The 17,474-nt window shown below is 40.1% G+C and overlaps 1 protein-coding gene across 1 annotated transcript; it reads left to right on the top strand.

Annotated features, from left to right (window-relative positions):
* The first annotated feature begins 771 nt into the window (after window positions 1-771).
* dusp19a (dual specificity phosphatase 19a) lies at window positions 772-9,331 on the top strand. Its single transcript, XM_068330058.1, has 4 exons — window positions 772-994; window positions 3,584-3,630; window positions 5,807-5,959; window positions 9,128-9,331. The coding sequence occupies exons 1-4, from the start codon at window positions 772-774 to the stop codon at window positions 9,329-9,331; spliced, it is 627 nt and encodes a 208-aa protein (XP_068186159.1).
* The last annotated feature ends 8,143 nt before the right edge of the window (window positions 9,332-17,474 follow it).

Here is a 17,474-nt window from a genome sequence, read left to right on the forward strand (position 1 = left end):
TTTAGTTAGTTAATTCAAGGCACAATTATAGCTGCATGGATGACTGTATGGTTGAAGGAGGAAGAAAGGAAGCAGGACCCCAGCATATGGTTAGGTGAGGGGTGATACTGGTGGGAGGAGCAGGTCCACAGCAGATGGTCCACAGCAGATGGGCGGATGAGGGGTGAACCTGAAAAAACCTGTGAGGACATAGAGCACAGAGACTCCAGGGAAGAGGTTTAGTTAGTAAAGGTGTGACTGGAGACTTGGAGAGTGATACTGGAGAGGAGGAGGAGTAACAGAGAGGGTCAGAGAGAAGGAGGAGGAGAGAGGAGTTCAGTGTGTCTGGATGTTGAGTCTCCAGCAGTGTAGGTCTATAAGAAAAAGACTTAGCAGCCTAAGCTGCCCTAATTGCAACATTTTTGAAAAAGAAATGTTTTAAGTCTAGTCTTAAATAATGAGAGGGTGTCTGCCTCCCAAACCGAGGTAGGGAGACAGACCTCAGCCTCCTGCAGATAGTCTGCTCTGACTCTTTTTGTACTGCTTTGAGGTCTCAAACTTGTTTATGTCAGTCTTCTTAAAAATTATTTTGCATTTTAGACTTTATTTTTACTGATGGTAATTTTTGTAAGCATAAATTTTATCAATGTTGTTTGATTTAAACTAATAATTCCAGCTTTACATATATTATCCTGAAAGACCACAAAGTTTATTATTTCAATTATCTTTCAGGTTCCGTTGCTTGTGGTCATTCCCCTTCAGTGCTGTTTAGTTTCTCCAGTCTGGTGTGTCATGCAGTCCCTAACGGAGGAGATCCAGAGCTTCTCTCGTATGCGACTCAGGAAGCAGTGCACCCGTGTGACATCACTGAGTGGCCGCCGCATCATTGAGACATGGAGGGGTTCTACCATCACCGTGGTTGAAGATCCCACCCCACCAGAGAAGATGGTAGGATATGTTCCTGATACTTCGTGGGACCTTCAGGTCGGCACTGTCATGCCTTATCTGCTTCTGGGTGAGCAACAAGGGTTTTATTGATTTTATTGGCCAACCTGAGTGTTTGTTGCTCGTATATGGAGGAGAGGGATCTGGTTTGAAGTCCAACATTGAAAACAATCATTTCAACAAAACAAGTGACTCCTGAAAATTGGTAGCAATGTGCTACGTCGTCCTGCATACTGCTAATAGTTATATTATTAGATAACCTCAACATGATCTGAATCAAAGAGCAAAACCATGGACATAGTCCACTTTTTCAAATGGTTTCATTTAATTCCAAATGTGTGTCATCTAAAGAAAAGTGCCCATTTGTAGAGAACTTCTCCATATTACCCAATGGGTGCCTATAGAATGTGATCAGTACTGGTTCAGACACAGCAGGGTGAGGGTAGAGTTCAAGATTGTGGCAGGGGGCAGAGCAGGGAGGGAGTTGAGCCTCCTGACTGCCTGGTGAAAGAAACTGTCCTTGAGCCTGCTGGTTTTGGCCATCTAACCCAAACCCTAACACCATCAGCTAACCAACCCTATTCCCATCAAGTAGCCCTCAAAAAACCCCAACTCCATCAGCTAATGCTAAACTATCATAAAAACCTAACCTAAAACCTAAACCCGATCAGTTACCCAGAACTCTAAGGAAAACCCCATCACTTAACCCTAACCCTATTAGCTAAGTTTAGCTAAGCTAAACATAAACCCGAACAAATTGTTGACCCGGACGACATCCGAGCCAGTATGATTCTGTCATTATTGTGGTCATTCATAACTGCGTAGGATGATATAGTGTTAAGGGTCTTGCCTAAGGACCCTCACTGGATAGTGTTCGCCATAACTGGGGTTTGAAACCACTCCCTCCTGCATTCCAGACCACACCCTCCTGCATTTGAGTAAGTTGACTGGATAGTGTTATTCCTGACTGGGATTCGAACCAACGACCTCCTGCATTCAAGTCAGTTGACTAAACCACTGTACTTTATATATATATATATATATATGTATATCCTACACATAATCCAAATATAAATAATAATTCATCAACATAGATCAACAAGTTAATGAAAGAAGAAGAAGTATGTATTCAGTCTTTTCAATAGAGGCTACAGCTCCCATGATGCCCACTGACAAACCAGGAAGTACAGCATGTAATTCAAACCAACCAACATTTGTAAAACTGCAAAAACCAAACAATGACAAACGAAGGGGACAGCAAAGACACAAGTCCAAGTGTTAGCTTGACGTTACACAGCTTAGCATGTTGTCAACTAGGAGTCAACACACAGCAGATAGGTGTCAACGCACGATCGATAGATAGGTAGATAGATGATGGTAGATAGTAGATAGATGGATAGATACTTTATTAATCCCGGAGGAAATTGCTCATATCCACTGCTCAGGCATTACATAATGAATACTGGATAAAAAAAAGACACACTGACACCAAAGGACATAACACAAGACATACACTATACTAGCACATGTAGCATTAACAGGACATATACTAAATTATCACTAAAATATAAACAGTATAAAATTAAAATAAAATAACAAAAATAAAGTTTAAGTGAAAATTAGCTTGAGGCCCACATGGTGGGTAAGGTACACCCTTCTTACAATGTAAGGCATCACTATCTAATATCACAACATCTAATATCTATCTAATATCACAAAATCTATCTAATATCACAACATCTAATATCTAATATCTATCTAATATCTATGTCACAATGATTAAAAATATAAGGCGTCACTATCTAATATCAAAACATCACAACACCTTGGCCCCACTACACTACAGCACAGGCTGACATCTCCTCCCCTCCATTCAACCGCGTGCCACCTGTGGCTAACCATAAATAACACAAACCCTAACCCCATCAGCTAACCCTACCCATATCCATAGTTTCTGGATGACTGATCTCAGACCGTCTCACAAGTGGCAAAGGCAGATTTAGTGGTCCTGGACTGGGATTAATACACCTGTACTGTGGTTGTTAGGCCATTTGAATACCACCTCTTGGAGACAACACAGAAGACTGTTTATGGTACAATCAGCACATAAATTGAGCACTGTCAGAGTTCCAAAACAATTTAAATTGTTCCCTTTTTATTCTTTTTGTGCATTTTTACAACTGTTTTATTTGTGAGTACAGGGATTGAATTACAGATAAATGAACTGTTACATTTCTTTAATGCACATTTCTCAAAAGAGTTACATGAAAAATGCTGTTGTGTCAGTTTCCACCCAAAAAAAAGATTAAGAACAAATGAGTTTATTATGAGTCCTTCCCATCCTCCACCTGGTAACATGAGTCCTGCTTTAGGCTAGGACAGGACCAGGACCAATCAGGACTAACTAGGTCACTGGTGTAGGTACACGAACATAATGACCCTGTGACCTAGGAAAGACTGAGCATACACGCAGTGGTGAGGCTTTTGACTGCAATAGGTTTGATGGAGGTATGATCTGTTCAACACATTCTCTGAACACAGAGGACGATGTTGTTTTAGGCTTGCTTTGTAGCCTGTTATAGGTGTGCATCTCACAATGACTTTGCTTCATGTGTTCACTTTGACACCAGTTCACCTTGCTAATACACTCTGTTTGTAGGTTCTCAAGATGCTGCACACGACTTTGGTACTCTGAAAAAATTCAAGGTGAGCTTAGCAACACTCCAACAGTCCCTCTACATTCCATTGGACATTGTTTTAAGGTCTGCACTGAATGATTCTGTTGCTTCATTCATGTTACTTCCGGCTCTCAACGGGAGCACATATTCCTTCTTTCTCCAACTGTCACCCTCTAACTCAAACTCTCACTGACTCTGCAATATTAAAATGATGAGAGGATTAGGAAAAGCAGAGGAGTATAAAAGCAAAAATATGAAGGATAATCAAGACCAAATATTCTCTTCTATGGAAAAGTTTAAGGAGTGACCTCAAAGAAGAGTTGGAAGAAAATTTGGATGAAAAGTTGAAACCGGTGCTAGACGCCATAGAAGAAATTAACAAAATGAAGAGAATGCGGAAAGATATGGAAAAAGGCCGACACACTGTTGTCTTGGAACAGGGACAACTAAGAATGAATGGTTTGGAACAAAGCATTTGTATAAATGAAGTCATCATCATTGGCATCCATAGATCCGGACCAGATTGTGACATGTTATCCATTCACCATCATTACCATTCAAACTGAAAGGAAAAAATGTCTTCATTAATGAGAATCTCACTAAAAGAATGCTGATATCACTAAAAAAGCTCGACAACTGAAGAAGAATGGGCTGATCGACAACACCTGGACAAGCAACTGCAGGATCTTCATCAAAACTAAGGGCCTTTCTCTGGACCAGATGAAAACAATGGTGATCAGGAGTGCAGAGGAGTTGGTGAAATACAGGCAATAAAGATGCACAATAGTTTTTATTACACCAAAGATCAGTACAACAGAATCACTTCAATAGTGGGAGCCCTACAACAATTTTGGACACAAAGAATTCCATAGAACAGTTGAAAAAACTATTCAACATCAGAAACATGGATTAGTGAACAAAAAAATGTGGATTTCTGTTTGGAGGGATAACATTAAGTTTGAGACTTTAAAGAGCATGTTCATATTTGTTGATAATATAATAGAATGTGTAACTGTTAAAGTGTCTGTGACAAACTGGTTAATTCTTGGATAAACATTGTCTGCTGAGGGAGATTAATATGATCATTATATTCTCGTGGAGAACACTGGTAAGGTCAACTTCCCTGGGCTAATGAAAACAAAGCAGCAGATTTAGCAAAAAGCCTGGGATGAAGCTCAGTGGTGGAGCGTGTGCTTCTCATGTCTGCTGTCCTGGGTTTGAACCCCAGCATCTGCTGCCCTACGATGGCACAAGCCAGTGTCAACGGCAGGCTGGTCATAAGCCCAGATAGATGCAGAGGGTTAGGGCAGGAATGGCAAAAAATTTTGCCCAACAAATATGATCACTCATCCAAAATGGAGAAAAGGATGAGACAACCCTAATTCTAACCCCTAACGAGACATGCCCAAAGCGTCAACCATCCATCCATCCATCCATCCATCCATCTAAAACAGTCTTAAATTTGGTGTCACTGTTATAGTCACCACGGTTGATCATGCTTTCTTCAACTTGGAAATATTGATGAAGTAAAAATTTTTCCATCCATATCGGTCACTCTGCTCTCCTGTCTCCTGAAAGATCATAAAAGACAAAAAGAACAGTCCAATCTTAGCAGCATTGCATTGGGTACTTCATCGGTATAGAATTGTTTTAAAGCTTTTGCTTTTATAGCCTTGCTCAACACTTCAGATTAGATTTACTTTCTAATTAGAAGCCATTGCATACTTTCCTCAGGCAGGACCTTCCTGTCTCCACAGCCCTCATTACAAGCAGTGACTGAACATTCTCCTAAGAGCCTCACACCTGTGGAACTATAGTTAGCAAAGCTGATGTCATCCTTAGAATGAGTCCCTAAATCTGATTTTGCAGGAAGGCTATTAAGCTAAGATAGCCTGTTGGCCAGTAGCCCCGTTCCTTACGATGATTTAGACAGGTTCACGTTATTAGATGTTGCAGTTCAACAAAGATCTCCACTACAGTCTCTTGCAATTGTGGACAAATTATTGAGGTGTAAAAACAGCATGTCAAGATGAACGATGTACATTTGTAACACCACACTGTCAACAGCCTACAAATAAAATGCCTGGAAAAGGGAACACGACAGAAAGCAAGACATACATCCAAAAACGATTGTTTTTAATAAGAATTTGTGGCTCATCTTCATCTGGGATAATCCAATCTCTTCCCATCCTCTTCTTCCTCAGGTGTCTCACATCCTGAATGTGGCCTTTGGGGTGGAGAACTTGTTTCCTGACCTATTCATTTATGAGACTGTCAGTATTCTGGATCGTCCTGATGCTGATTTACTGTCTCACATCCAGGTCTGTTGTGACTTCATCCAGCAGGCTCGACGTGAGGTAAATCCATATTTGATCAACTAACGACTAATACTCTGATCTACACTGGCTAAACACCAAAGCACTGAGTTTGACCAGAAACTTCCATACTGTACTACAATTAGATACGGAAGATAGCAAAATGTCTGAGAATAAACCGTTTAAAGTTAGAAAGTTCAGTTATTGAGGTTTAGCACAAGCTTTGGTGTGTGAATGTGTGTGATTGTTGCAGTGGTAGTCAGATTGGTTGCTACGTTTCAGTCATTCTGCCCCAGTGCAGCTGTGGCTATAGTTATGTTCAAAATAATAGTTGTGTGTCTAAAAATGTGAGTAAACCTCAAACTTTTCAAATAATTTTTATTTTAATGCACACAAATGCATTGGGGACACTGCATATTCTATTTCAAAGCAAGAAAAGTGGAAAAAGGCATTGAATACGATAATACTTTACAGAAAGTCAACAATGTTCGAAAAAATAGCAATGCTGGCCTCTTTAAAACACAAAAATGTACAGCATAAAACTAAGAAATGCTTGAAGATTCAACCTTCCTGATAATCTTAAACTAATACTTAGTTGCATTACCACGCCATTTCTTCTAAGTTCATTCAAAGTGTTCTTTGGTAAATTGTAACTGCTTCAACACGTGTTTGTTTGACTTTGCTTCTTGCTGGTAGATTGGCTTCACATAGACGTCACGTGATTGTTACAGGACTCAGAGACCAACTTAGATCTTCTCTGATGCTCCTGGAGATGATCATTGGCTGAGCTTTTGCCATTTTGTTATTCTCAAATCCATTTGAGTAGTTGTTTTCCTTTTTCTTCCTCACCTTTCTTAATTTGGTCATTTTAAAGCATTTGACACCATTAGTTGAATACCTATCATTTTTTGCACTTGTTTATGGGTTTTCCCCTCTTTTACTAAATTCTCAATTAAAGAATGCTGAACAATCCCTTGATTGACCCAATTTACTGTTTTTCAAGCACAAACTCACAGCCAGCATCTACAGCACCAGTTGCCTTGATCCTTAACTAAGGGCCACCTGATTAACACCTATTTTCTTCACATAATCAATGACATCACTAATTGAACTCAGCACTGCTATTTTTGGTTGAATTGTTGAATTTCTGTAAAAATGTTCAATGACTGTTTTCCACTTTTCTTGCTTTGAAATAGAATGTCCAGTGTCTCCAATGAGTAAACCTCAAAATTTGACAAAATTTTGAGGTTCACTCACATTTCAGAGACACTGCTATTATTATGAACATAACTGTATGTAGTTCACCATCCTCATCACCAAGTATGAATGGGGAGTGAATGAAGAATGGAGCCACTGTGAAGCATCTCTGAATGTCTAGAAAAGCTATATATACATATAATCCATTATTTTTATTATTACTGTCAGCCGTCTGTTTGCTGATGTCATTTGTCATCTCATCAAACTGTGAGTCACGTGTGTCTGTAGTCTGTGGGGGTTGAATACAGAGCTAACTAGTCAGCAGTAACAACACGCAGCCTAGCACTGCTCTGGTGGGTCTACTGCCATGAGGGTATCAGGGTGAGCGCTGATCTCTGATCAGAAGCTGATGCTTCTACTGAAAAGAAAGTGCCACACCATTCCCACAACCAGAGACTGATACTCTACTGGTCAGCGGCTCCAGTCCAGTAAGAGATGAAGGTGAGGACCCACTGCCCTCCAGCAGGGCAGGAGCTCAGGGAGGGGCTGACATGTGACCAATGGCTCAATAATATGAGTCATTTTGTTCATGTTTTATTAAAATTCACCCAGATCAGGTCTCAGTGTTACACCACCTAAAAGCAATGAAGCCTACAGCTCACCTTAACCTGATACCTAACGCGCGCACACACACACACACACACACACACACACACACACACACACACACACACACACACACACACACACACACACACACACACACACACACACACACACACACACACGTGTGTTCATTTTGATATCCATCTCTGTGGTAATTCTAGCTATGATAATCAAACTGATGGTTTGAACTAGAAATCCAGGTTCAGGTTACCCAGAAGGCCATCTGGTAATTACCCTCACATTCCAGATGGTAGTTGTCTCCTACCGTTTAAGGAGAGCCTGATCCAAGATGGAAAGTCAAGAAAACAACTACGTGGGCCAAAGCAACAAACACTAAATCACCTCAAAGGGAATTACTCACAAAGTAACAAAAAAAACCCTGAGGTTTTAAAGCCGACATCAAAACCTCAGGTTAATCAACCTGATGGGGCACATGTGTGGAGATGAGGCACAGCTGTGGAGACAAGACTCTGCCCATAAATGTGGCTCCACCTCCTGCCACACTCTGGTACTGCAGCAATAAGACAACCAGAACCATGACAGTAGTAGAGCAGACACAGGTGTTCACAGCGTTTATGCAATTCTACTGTCAGGGTTTGTGAAATAAATCCTAAAACTTAAATGTCAACAATCCTCAGCTATATTGTCCATGTTTTTATCCTAACAATCAATTTTAAATAAATAAGTGAATATTTTAAATACGTGAATATACAACAATAGTCAAGTGTTTTACACTGAAATTAAATAATCAACTTTTGTCTTCTGAATCTGACAATATTCGTATGTTCAACAGCCAAAAGTTTCTTGTGAGATTATCACAAATACTTAGTGTGATATAGAGAGGAGCCAAGAAACTTCAGGGGACGTGAAAGACACATTATCGTATCTGAAAAAACCTGATCATTGACGGGGTTGTGGCGGCACGGTGGCACAGCTAGAAGGTTCTGCGTTTGACTTCCGTTCTGTGAGGAGTTTGCATGTTCTCCCCGTGTCTGCATGGGTTCTTTCAGGGTTCTCTGGATTCCTCCCACCTCCAAAAACATGCATTCAGATGGATTGGTCTCAAATTGTCTGTGGGTGTGAGTGTGTGCATGAGTGGTTGTGTTACAAACCTGTTTCCAGTTGACCTTATTAATGTTAAGAAGTTCCACGAGGTGTTTTCTTTCAGCATGAAGTGTTATTTGCTACCACTGTCCCAACTTTTTAAAATGTGTTGCTGGGTTTTTTCCATTGTTTTTACATTCTTATCATTCTATTTCAATTCACATTTTGCATAGGAAGTCAACTTGAAAACAGGTTTCATCAGTATAAACGTCTAACCTTTCATCTGCATTACTTGTCTTTCAGAAAGGAGTGGTTTTGGTCCATTGCAATGCTGGTGTGTCTAGGGCACCAGCCGTTGTCATTGGCTACCTGATGTATTGCGATGGCCAGTCTTTTGATGCTGCCTTATCAGTGGTCAAATCAGCTCGACCTGTGTCATCCCCCAACCCCGGCTTCCTGGAAAAACTTAGGAGCTTCAAATCACGAATGAATGGATCCAAAGAGTAAAAGGACAATGCTAGTGACAAATGAGTTGCATTTGAATGAGAAAGTAAAGCTCAATTTTATTTGGAAATTTTTTTGTAGCACTGGAATTTTTGGGGAATTTCAGAAAAAGGTGCTCTAGTGTCAACACCAACAATAATTATAGCAGGAAATATGAACATTTTAGAAAAACTGCACTCCAAATAAAAAAGGACATGAAGAATCTCTAAATTCAGCCCAAGTTCAAAAGTCATATTTTCTTATTTCCATCTAATTATGTCTGTCAGATTTATTTAGATTTTGAAACACCAATTACTTTTTTGTTTATTCATTTGTTGTTGTTTTTTGATATTATAATTTCATGTTGTGTAATATGTAATCATTAAAAGCAAACAGATTCTTAAATGTGTGCTGTGATAGCCTGCTGTAAATTTGAGGTGAAATTGTCTTTATCTCAGTAATAAAGCTGGGGACTGAATGTATGCCAGTGTTGATTTTACTTCTATAAATCGCTCAACATGAATCAAGTCAAATCAGCTAATCTGTTTACACAGTGAAAGCAAAAGTTCTATGTGAAGCAAACTATGAATCACTTCACTTGCTTTCAGACAAAATGCAGAGTGTCCAGATGGGGTTATACTTGAAGGGAATGAAAGGTTAGGGTTAAACGCAAGAGTAAAGGGTCAGGATCTAGGTTAGGGTAGGGTTAGGGGTTAGGGTTAGGGTTAGGGTTAGGGGTTAGGGTTAAGGTTAGGTTGGTTAGGGTAGGGTTAGGATTAGCGGTTAGGATTAGGGGTTAGGTTATAGTTAGGGGTTAGGGTTAAGGTTAGGGGTTAGGGTTAGGTTTAGGGGTTAGGGTAGGGTTAAGGTTAGGGTTAGGGTTAGGATTAGGATTAGCGGTTAGGATTAGGTGTTAGGTTATAGTTAGGGGTTAGGGTTAAGGTTAGGGTTAGGTTTAGGGGTTAGGGTAGGGTTAAGGTTAGGGTTAGGGTTAGGATTAGAGGTTAGGTTGGAGTTAGATGTTAGGGATTAGGGGTTAGGGGGGTTAGGGTTAGGGGTTTGGGTTAGGGGTTTCGTTTAGGGTTAGGGTTTGGGGGGGGTTAGGGTAGGGTTATTCACCGATTGATTCAGCGATTGATTCAGCGATTGAATCATCGATTGATTCACCGATTTATTTACCGATTGATTCACTGATCGATAGTCATGTTTGTTGCAGCCTGACTGCCGCTCGGGCCACGATGAAGGTCTGCCAGGCTCAGCTTCCTAGAAGTGATGTCCGATTTGTTCCAGCGCTACCAGGTGACACGGTTCAGTGGTCAGTGGGTGATCTGAAATACCGGCCGGTCCCAGATGAAACAGAGCAGTACGCTGCTTATCGTGTCAATATCCCTTGGATTGATCACATTAGCGTTCCGATTGCTGACAGTTTGTCAATAGCTTCCGGTTTTGACTATCAAAACAATTTTAATTGACGGAACTAATGCTTGTTTGCCCCCCGTTCCCTTTGTCAAAACGCATTATATTGATATTTTATGATGATTTCATGATTTTATATTTCATATGATATTGCAGCTCACCTTAAATGTAGAATATGTCCTAGAACATTAGTCATTAAGATTGGATTGAATCGTTATTTGAGTAAGAAGGTGCCTGCTATGTTGTATGACCGCCAGAGGGCGGCAGCAGAGCACAGAAGTATGGAGTTAGGTCGGCTGTGATTTACTCATACAGTACATGTGACTGAAGGTGAATGGGCACGTTTCACGAAAGCAGGGTTAACAAACCCTGAGGGAAACCTGTGGTTCTGGGTTGACTTACCCTGAATTTAGATAGATTAGATTATTTCGGTTTACACAAAACGCTTTTCAGGGTCAGTTCTGTTAACTCAGACTAAATTTGCCCGCAGTTTAACAGGCGCGACAACTCTAATAAAAAATTTAAAAAAAAAAGCCATCATCAATGGAACCCCGATTCGACGATTCACCATGACAACAGACGAGACGCGCACCGCAACGCTTTCGGAGTACAGATATTAATTGATGAAGACTTCGAGGACATTTTCTCGAAATAAGTTTTGAGAAAACTTATTTTCAGGCCCTGTTGCTCAAACAGTAGAAGATAATAAACCACACACATGTCATTTTTAATTTACAGAAGAAGTGTTTGCTTTGTTCCCTCCACCTGACGTACAGTAACAACACGTCATCAATGATGAGGCGTTATCGATCCAGACGTGGGAATGAACCCGCTGCTGCTGTGATGACGTCTCGGAATCCCGACTTTTATCTCACATTTTTTTCCAGTGACACTCATCATCCTATGTAACTCACACATATGTATATATTTATATTAAATATGCATGCATGAACATGTAATCTATATCTCTTATTGCTTTATTGAACCCTGCGAGGACCAACGATCATAAAACAATTTCCTATGATGTATGGCTGCAATACAGCAAGTAAGGATTAACACATTGAATTAGATTATATTCGGGGGGGGGGGTTATGTTTTATTTGTCATCGCTGCTTCAACCTTGAGCTTTAAGAGCCAGTCTGACATGACCACGTGGTTTTTTTTCTTCTTAATCAATGGTGTGATCTGCACAAAACAGCTCCTATCCAACCAGAATAAGCTGAATATGCATCCTCACCGCACTCCTGATACCTGCTTTTGTTTTCCAGGCTGAACCTCCCTCTCAACAGGATGGAGTGTGTTAACAAACGGTGTGTGTGTGTGTGTGTGTTCTACATGCTCTCTTCTGCTTGTGCCGATCAACAAGGGGTCTGTTCAATATCTGAAACCCCAGAGTCTGTCAGGATGTGGTGTGAGTCACGCTGCAAGGGGAAACACATTTGCTCTGAATGTTTTTTAGGTCAACCTGATTAACTCTGCATAAAAGTTTGATGACTTGCACATGTATGAGACCCTGCCAATCTGTATATTACACGCCTTCATCTAAGAATAGAGGGAGATAAGTGCACGTGGTGTGAGCAGCAACGAAAACGTGACAGGCCTCATGCAGAGCATCAAGTTCTACTTTATAATCAAGTCATTCAAATCCAGTGTTAGCAGCAGTGTGTGTGTGTGTGTGTGCGCGCGCGTATGTGTGTGTGTCTTATTGCACTGCTGATAATAATCTAAGGTTATTAATTATTGTCAGCACAAAGGATGTCGTGTTACCTGTGTTGCGTCGGTTGGTTGTTTTTTGGGGGCTAGGCTTAGACTTAAGGTTAGGCCTGGTTCTAGCAGGAATGTAGACCAGAATGTCATCAGCATAATGATGTTGTGATATTTTTAATGAACGCAATGAACAGACAAGAATATCGTTGGTCAGTCAGATCTACTCATGAGTGGTTTTTATAAATAAATAAATAAATAAATAAATAAATGTGCTATATCAAAATAACTTGACAGTGTCAAGTTAAATGCTGGAGCAGTCTTGAAAATACATGAAGTCAACTTGTCCAGGACAGATGTGAATAAGTCATGGAAATTATACTTATTTGATGATAAATATTGATAAACGAGGGGGAGGGTAGAGGACTGTAGTTGCACATGGTTCATTGAAGATGAAATCAGATGATTACAGTGATTTTAAAAGTGAATCAAAGTCAGACTTGGACACAAACTACTGTATAATATCTATCAAGTCTAATTATAATAGGAACAGTAGTTCATCATTTATCAAGGAACATCAAGGAACCCCCCCCTTTTTTTTTTTTTTTGGTGGGGGCAGGAGATTTAAACCGAAGTCAGTGACACAGGAGCGATGATTCATCTTCACCACCAGCTTGTCATAAATTCACGATCAGGAAGATCCAGCTGCCTTAAATGCAGAGCAATCCCCAGGTTTAAGCCAACTCTCAGTGAGACAGTTATGGTATGTAATTAGATCGTTGAGAATGAAAGATTTATTAGACACAGGCCGACAGTTTAGTGGAGAAAAACAACTGGAGTGAGGACCTTAGTTGTGGTGGGGTTACCGCTGCAGCCCATAATCAAATGATCTAACCCCAGAAATAGAACGTCTGCTTAAACGTGGAAATCCACCAAACAGCGGACTCACAATAAAAAATGTTATACCTTGTCAGTCAGTTAGTATATTTAAAAACAAACAAACTCCTAACCACACCAAAGTATAATATGTCATTAAACCATTAATAATTGTGTTTTAATGGATATCCCTCCTATTAATATCATCGACAGAAGTGCCTTCATTTGAAGGATTTCTGGGTGTCATTGCGTATGCATCACATTAGATATGATAAACTCGTAACCTTGAATGAAATATAATCCTTTTACATGTCATTTAAATTTCGTTTTACAAAACAATAAATGTCACATTGTGCTTCTGGCTCCCACAGACACCTGATCCTCATCTGTGTCCATGACAACCTAACAGGGACATACAAGTGAGCAGCATACTACACCCATGTTGCTCTGCACAAACTCTCCATGCCACATGTGGCATTGGCACAATGATGACATTTGATGTTCTGCTTTTAATCAAAGGCTTGCTGGGTGGAGGTCTCTCCTTTGTGTCGTGGAGGCAGAGTGATGGTTATTGCAAACGGCTGCATGCTGCCTTCGCTCCCTAGGTCCCACGGTTTTATAGGTATGAGATGGAACAGTTGCTCTCATCAGGAGCTTTTAAAAGCAAAGAAAATAGAACTTTTCTTTTTAATGTCAGTTTGTTTTCACCAATGAATGTTACTTCTATTTTACAGTTTGACTTTGACTTTTCTGTGATTTTCTAATCAATTATGGTGTAAAATGAAAGCTTAAATTATAACTTACACAAAAGAGAGAGTTGCATTTCTGCATTTTCCACTCTTTGTCTCCTTCCAGGAAAGAGGCTTAGATCTTCCTAGTTGAAATCATGGACCAGGAAAAAATTATTGTTTAAGAGTCACGTGGGATTGGACACTGGAATCGGTGCCTCCTAAAACGAAGGGGAAATATTTTCATTCCAATAATAGCAATGTGATACTTTAAAAATGTCTCCAGCCCAGCCAAAGCTGATGGAGCAGGGACTTTAGCATCTTGATGTTATGCTGGGTGTCGTTCTTATGATGACATACAGGTAAGAAAGGTTCCTGTACATCACAAAAAATGTTCTATCAATCATCCCCTTTGTGGCCTTGGAGTTCCATCAGGACCATGTGCAGCTGTGTACCAACGTTCCACCACTACTGTGACTCAGTCATTGAATTGTTTTGGAAAATCTAAGTTGTAATGTCAGATCAGGCAAACTTTTCACAAACGCACCATCTGTAAGGAACTGAACTAATAAATGGATGTTGAATACTGTTGTGTCTGTAACCCATAGCAACCTATGATGTTGAAACCCAGGTTGGTGAACATGCTCCTGTGTGTTTGTTTTATGAGCAGGACATGAGTTCCCTCCCTCCGTCACACACGCGTTCATGTGCTCACGAGTTGCTGCCTTGTGTCTTTCTGAAAGCTAAACTGATAAATCCTCTGATAACGACGATTTGCTTTGCTTCAGGTCAACAGTTGAGATAAACAGGAAGTGAGACGAGAGGAGGTTCCATCATGAATCAAACCTTCCTGGAGGGACTGAGGTATACATACATACATTCATGCTGTGCATGGAGAGAATGTGCAAACTCCATACGGAAGAAGTTTTGCCTGTTTCAGGACAGTGGGAATGAATCGTAAACACCAAACTGTCATCACTGCTTTCATTTATATGTCCAATGTTCACCTTTCTTTAATCTCAACCGTGTCTATCACGTGTCTGCTGCTGAGTGGCTGGTATGAAAGAGGTTTCAAAGTTTTTCCTGTGAAAACAGCTGACTGCTGTAACCAAAAACCGAAGCGAAAGTAAATCAAAAGAGCTGAAAATGGCTGTAGACCTGTGGAAAAGCGAGCGGCAGATTAAGGCAATAACTCTCTGCAGCTTCATCACGACGGGCTGCGATGCCTTGCTGTTATTACAGTGTCATTTGATATATGATCATCATAAAAGAATGATCATAACTCCCTTAAGGATTCAGGGGTAAAAATGTTTATTGGTATAGAATGGGCATAGAATTAATATTGGACAAACTCTCTCCTTAAAGTCTAATTATATGTAATTGTTGTTACACTGAATTTACTCAGTGGATTTCATGAATGAGAGACATTTAGAAGAGGGTCTCTGATAATTACGTACAGCCAAAGGAACTGCTTACATTCCCTTATCTCTGGACTGATGTCAAACTCTTCAAGCTTTAGCTTAGATAAAATAATAACCATATTCGGTAACAGGCTGGTATTACATCTTAACTCTACAGGGCCTGTTTTTTAAAGCCAGTTAGAGACCGCTGCTGCGTCAGACGTAAAGCCTCCTGAGGGAAACCCTGTTGGAAATCAACCGATGTCTTTATTGAGATCATTATCACAAATATTGCCTTTGACAGAATCAATTTCCTTGTTTTGTGCTCTGCGGTGTTATATCGGCTAAATGCTGCATTCTGTTTTCCCGATTCCCACTTTGGAGGTCTCCGCACGAAATAAAGCAGGAATGGAAACTGAAGCAGGAAATTGAAACGAGGAGTCCTGTTGTGTTGTGTTGTGGAGGCTGTGGAGTCCACTTGTATTTCCTCTGAACATGCCAGTCTCACTGTCGCAACAGATGCATGTGTGCCATGTCTGATCATTCTTCCAGTCCTCATGGGGGGAAAGTTGTAGTCAGACATGAAATAGTAACCCCATCTTTTACGACCGATTCATAGTTATTGCAGAGACTTGACATGTCATCATCACTTCATCGTTGTGACAGAGCCATCCAGGAGTCTTTGCAGAATGTGACACTTAATTCTCGGAATTATCAGTTGTCACGCTTTGCTTTTTTCTTATGAATGTACTTCTACTTGTGGATTATCTTATTTTACAAAGAGATAAGCATCGATGACAAAAGAGACAAATAAAATACTGCAAATAATCCACTTTGTTCGTTTTTTTTTTTAGATCTTATCTGATGCTAAAAACATCCTCAGTTTTTACCAGCCTTCAAGACAAACTTCCTGAAATCAGCTGTCGGGCCGTAAAGGCGCATACATATATGAATGTAATGACTACGATAATAAGAAAGTCATTGTGCACCTCCGCTCACAGAATGGGTTTGAACAGTCTGGACGGGTGGTTTGTTTGAAAATCCTAATTAGGTCCAGCTGTCTGGTGTGCCACCGGTCTCCAGGAAACAATTAGAGACTGCCCCACCGTGACAGGATGTAGGCAGCGTCTCCAGCGCAGGGCTCTCTCTCTCTCCCTGCTGAGCCCAACCTCCACCACTGAAAAACAAACCAAGCAGCGAGGGACTCTCGGGATTGTCAGGTAGGCAAGGGATAACACCTCTGTTGGTATATAGAAAAATGCTGCAGTAAATCCTTTGCGTTTATTTCCCATCTTTTGGAGCACTGTGGGCAAAAAAACAAAACAAAAAAACAACCTTTTGGAAATTGTGAAAGAAGTTATTTGTGTCTGTTCTGTGCGGTGACTCCAGATGGTGGAACAAGAGTTTGATGAATTTACAGTGAGATATCCAGGGGTGATGGAATAATCCTGCATGTCACTAGACGAGACATGACGTGAGTACGCTCAGCATCATGGAAGAGATGATAGAAGGAAACTGTTGGATCTAAAGCAAGTAGTTTTAGTTTCTGGTTAAATGAAAAAACATATACAGATGTACGTATAAACACATACATCATTCCTGCAGATGGGAGTGTCTGATTGAAAAGGGGAAAAAGGGTCCTTTAATAACATAGTGTGGTAGCATGGGATCGTGGGAGTTGTTGTTTTCAATCTTAAACGTTCATCATTTCCAATGAAAGTGTGTCCGGGGAAGAAATGTTCATGCACAAAATATTGAATTCACTCCCTGACCCTCCTGGAAATGACATCATCAGGCAATGGAATGAAACACACCAACGTGCATGAAGACTTTTTCTCATTATGTATTTGCCATTATGCATTACTTTTTCTCTTATGTATTTCTCATGTCAGGAATATTTGTTATTTGTTGTTGAAAATGTAGTTTTAAGTCTAGTTGTTTTAAATACTTTAATGTGTGCAATTACTGATGATGTATAAAATAATAATAATAATAATAATAATAATAATAATAATAATAATAATAATAATAATAATAATAATA

This window comes from Antennarius striatus, chromosome 12 (assembly GCF_040054535.1).
Source record: "Antennarius striatus isolate MH-2024 chromosome 12, ASM4005453v1, whole genome shotgun sequence".
Classification (NCBI taxonomy): Eukaryota; Metazoa; Chordata; class Actinopteri; order Lophiiformes; family Antennariidae; genus Antennarius; species Antennarius striatus.